The sequence below is a fragment of the Dysidea avara genome, chromosome 1 (genome assembly GCF_963678975.1).
Source record: "Dysidea avara chromosome 1, odDysAvar1.4, whole genome shotgun sequence".
Classification (NCBI taxonomy): domain Eukaryota; kingdom Metazoa; phylum Porifera; class Demospongiae; order Dictyoceratida; family Dysideidae; genus Dysidea; species Dysidea avara.
Genome location: NC_089272.1, coordinates 20,802,517 through 20,804,711, shown reverse-complemented (window position 1 = coordinate 20,804,711; position 2,195 = coordinate 20,802,517). Strand labels below are relative to the sequence as shown.

General features: G+C 33.5%; 1 protein-coding gene across 1 annotated transcript in view; it reads right to left on the bottom strand.

The window, feature by feature from the left end:
• Positions 1–1,457: 1,457 nt before the first annotated feature.
• Positions 1,458–2,195, bottom strand: part of LOC136258790 (1-phosphatidylinositol 4,5-bisphosphate phosphodiesterase beta-4-like) — a 44,787-nt gene continuing 44,049 nt past the window's right edge. Inside the window, exon 40 of the mRNA XM_066052146.1 lies at positions 1,458–1,666. Within this exon, the coding sequence (XP_065908218.1) occupies positions 1,634–1,666 (33 nt within the window). The 3' untranslated portion in view covers positions 1,458–1,633. The remainder of the gene's footprint in view (positions 1,667–2,195) is intronic.

Below are 2,195 nucleotides of genomic sequence, written 5' to 3'. Positions count from 1 at the left end.
ATTACGTCACTAAAAGTACTTCATTATTTTATTATTATTTATTACAGGTAATTTATAAGGCTAAACAGCCTGTTACACCTGATCAACAGGTAAAAAAAGTACAAGTAGACTAATTACATACATTTATACATAGTGTTAGATGAATATTGGTCAATCAATTTCTTAAAATCATCAACTGATGCTGCACATGCTACTTCTTGGGGTAAATTATTCCATGGTTCAACAACTCTTCTTGTAAAAAAATATTTCTTGGCATCTGTTCTTGAAAAATATTTAAATAGCTTAAATGTATGACCTCTGGTATGGGTAATGGGTGAAAAAGTAAAAAAATCAGAATGGTCTATATCATACTTATCATGTAGCATATTGTAGACAGCAATCATGTCACCTCTATAACGTCTATAATGTAATGATGGCAAGTTAAGTACTTTCAATCGTTCCTCGTAGTCAAGATTTCTTATAGATTTGATCATTCTAGTTGCTTTCCGTTGGATTTTTTCTAATTTTTGGATGTCTGTTTTATAGTAAGGTCCCCAAACCAAGTTACCATATTCTAAAATAGGACGTACTATTGATTTGTATAAACATGTAAATGAATCTACAGAAATATCCGAAAAGGTCTGTTTAATAAGGCCAAGAAGTCTATTAGCCTTATTAACCACTGCCGAACACTGACTATGCATAGATCACATGCCACGTTCACATTACACAAGTGTATTGGACACATGCAAACTGAAAAATTAATGATAAATTACAACTTTATAAGTCCGCTTGCAAGGCTCAATTGGATTATTTGTGAGACAGATGAAACCCATGGATGATCTGATCATGGTAAAATTTAAAGAAGCTATGCCATCACACCTTATCTATACTTTACTTACTTTCCGGTTAAGGTACCTTCACACCAGATTCCATTCAATATCTGATGTAACACATCAGGATAATACTGTAGAATAACTAGCTAGCTATCTTATAACACAAAAATTTCCCCGGCATTGATAATTTTGTAACAAAACCATGATAACGGCATAGTGCTTGTTCTTATAGCTGGGAATGTTGGTGATTTCCAGATAAGGGAAACAATATCCTAAAGTGTCTTTAACTATTTATTGTCTGACAACCAATGTTAAATAATTTTGTATCAGTGCACCACCAAGCACATATACTCCACATGTGTGTCCTGGCATTATCTCACCATAATGTGATCAAGCTTTTGTATTGTATTACTGCTGTACAGTGACCAGCACTGAAGGTCTGCAGCAACATGTGCTGCAGCCTTAGGATTGCTTATGCATAGATGAAGCATGGTACTTACATACTATATTGTACCACTTATTGAACTACATAATTCCCAATGTTAATGCCTGAGTATAAGCTTGATGATACACTGTTTATTTATGTGTATGACATAACGAGATTATTTACTAGTAAGCCTTTTAAAACTTACCCATGATAAGTAATATAACAATCACACAAGATAATACACAAAACATGAAACAATACAAATTGTAAAATGATACAGCTTTAAAATAGTAAGCAGTGATAAAATATGTTACAAATAGAAATAATCAAATAATCATCAGTTGATTAGAAAATTCAAAATGAGTATAAATAGTATATCCATTTCAACATCTCATTGTAGCGCTGACCTATTTTTCTTCAATTCCTAAAGAAAAGATTGTCAGTTTTACAAATCAATACATCTAATATACATACAGCATGTATTTCACGGACTGGACTCGCAGATTGGACTCACAGAATGAGCTGGAAACAGTTCTGAACAATAATCCAGGAATTATCTATCTCTTAAGCTTGTAACACTGAAGACACCACTGTTGACCTTAAACTGGTGGTAAAACTCTTCTTTAGAAGTCATGAAGTTTGCATGTGCAATACATTATTAGAGAAGTGTATGACAGTAGTTGAGCTATATAGTTTTGTAGGGCGGTATGACTATTCCTACACTGTCTAGCCATAATGATAGTGAATACACACCTACAGACTGGCATAAGACTTACTAGCTTTTGGATATTGAGTACGTGGGTGACATGAGACTATGTAGTCATCCAACTACTGGCTCATCACTAGCTAAAGCCTAAACATTAGTGCTAAATACTGGAGTAACAAGGAATAAAAACTGCTACAAACAATATAGCCTCTATTGCTACTAGTATGCACAAGTACACATGTTCGTA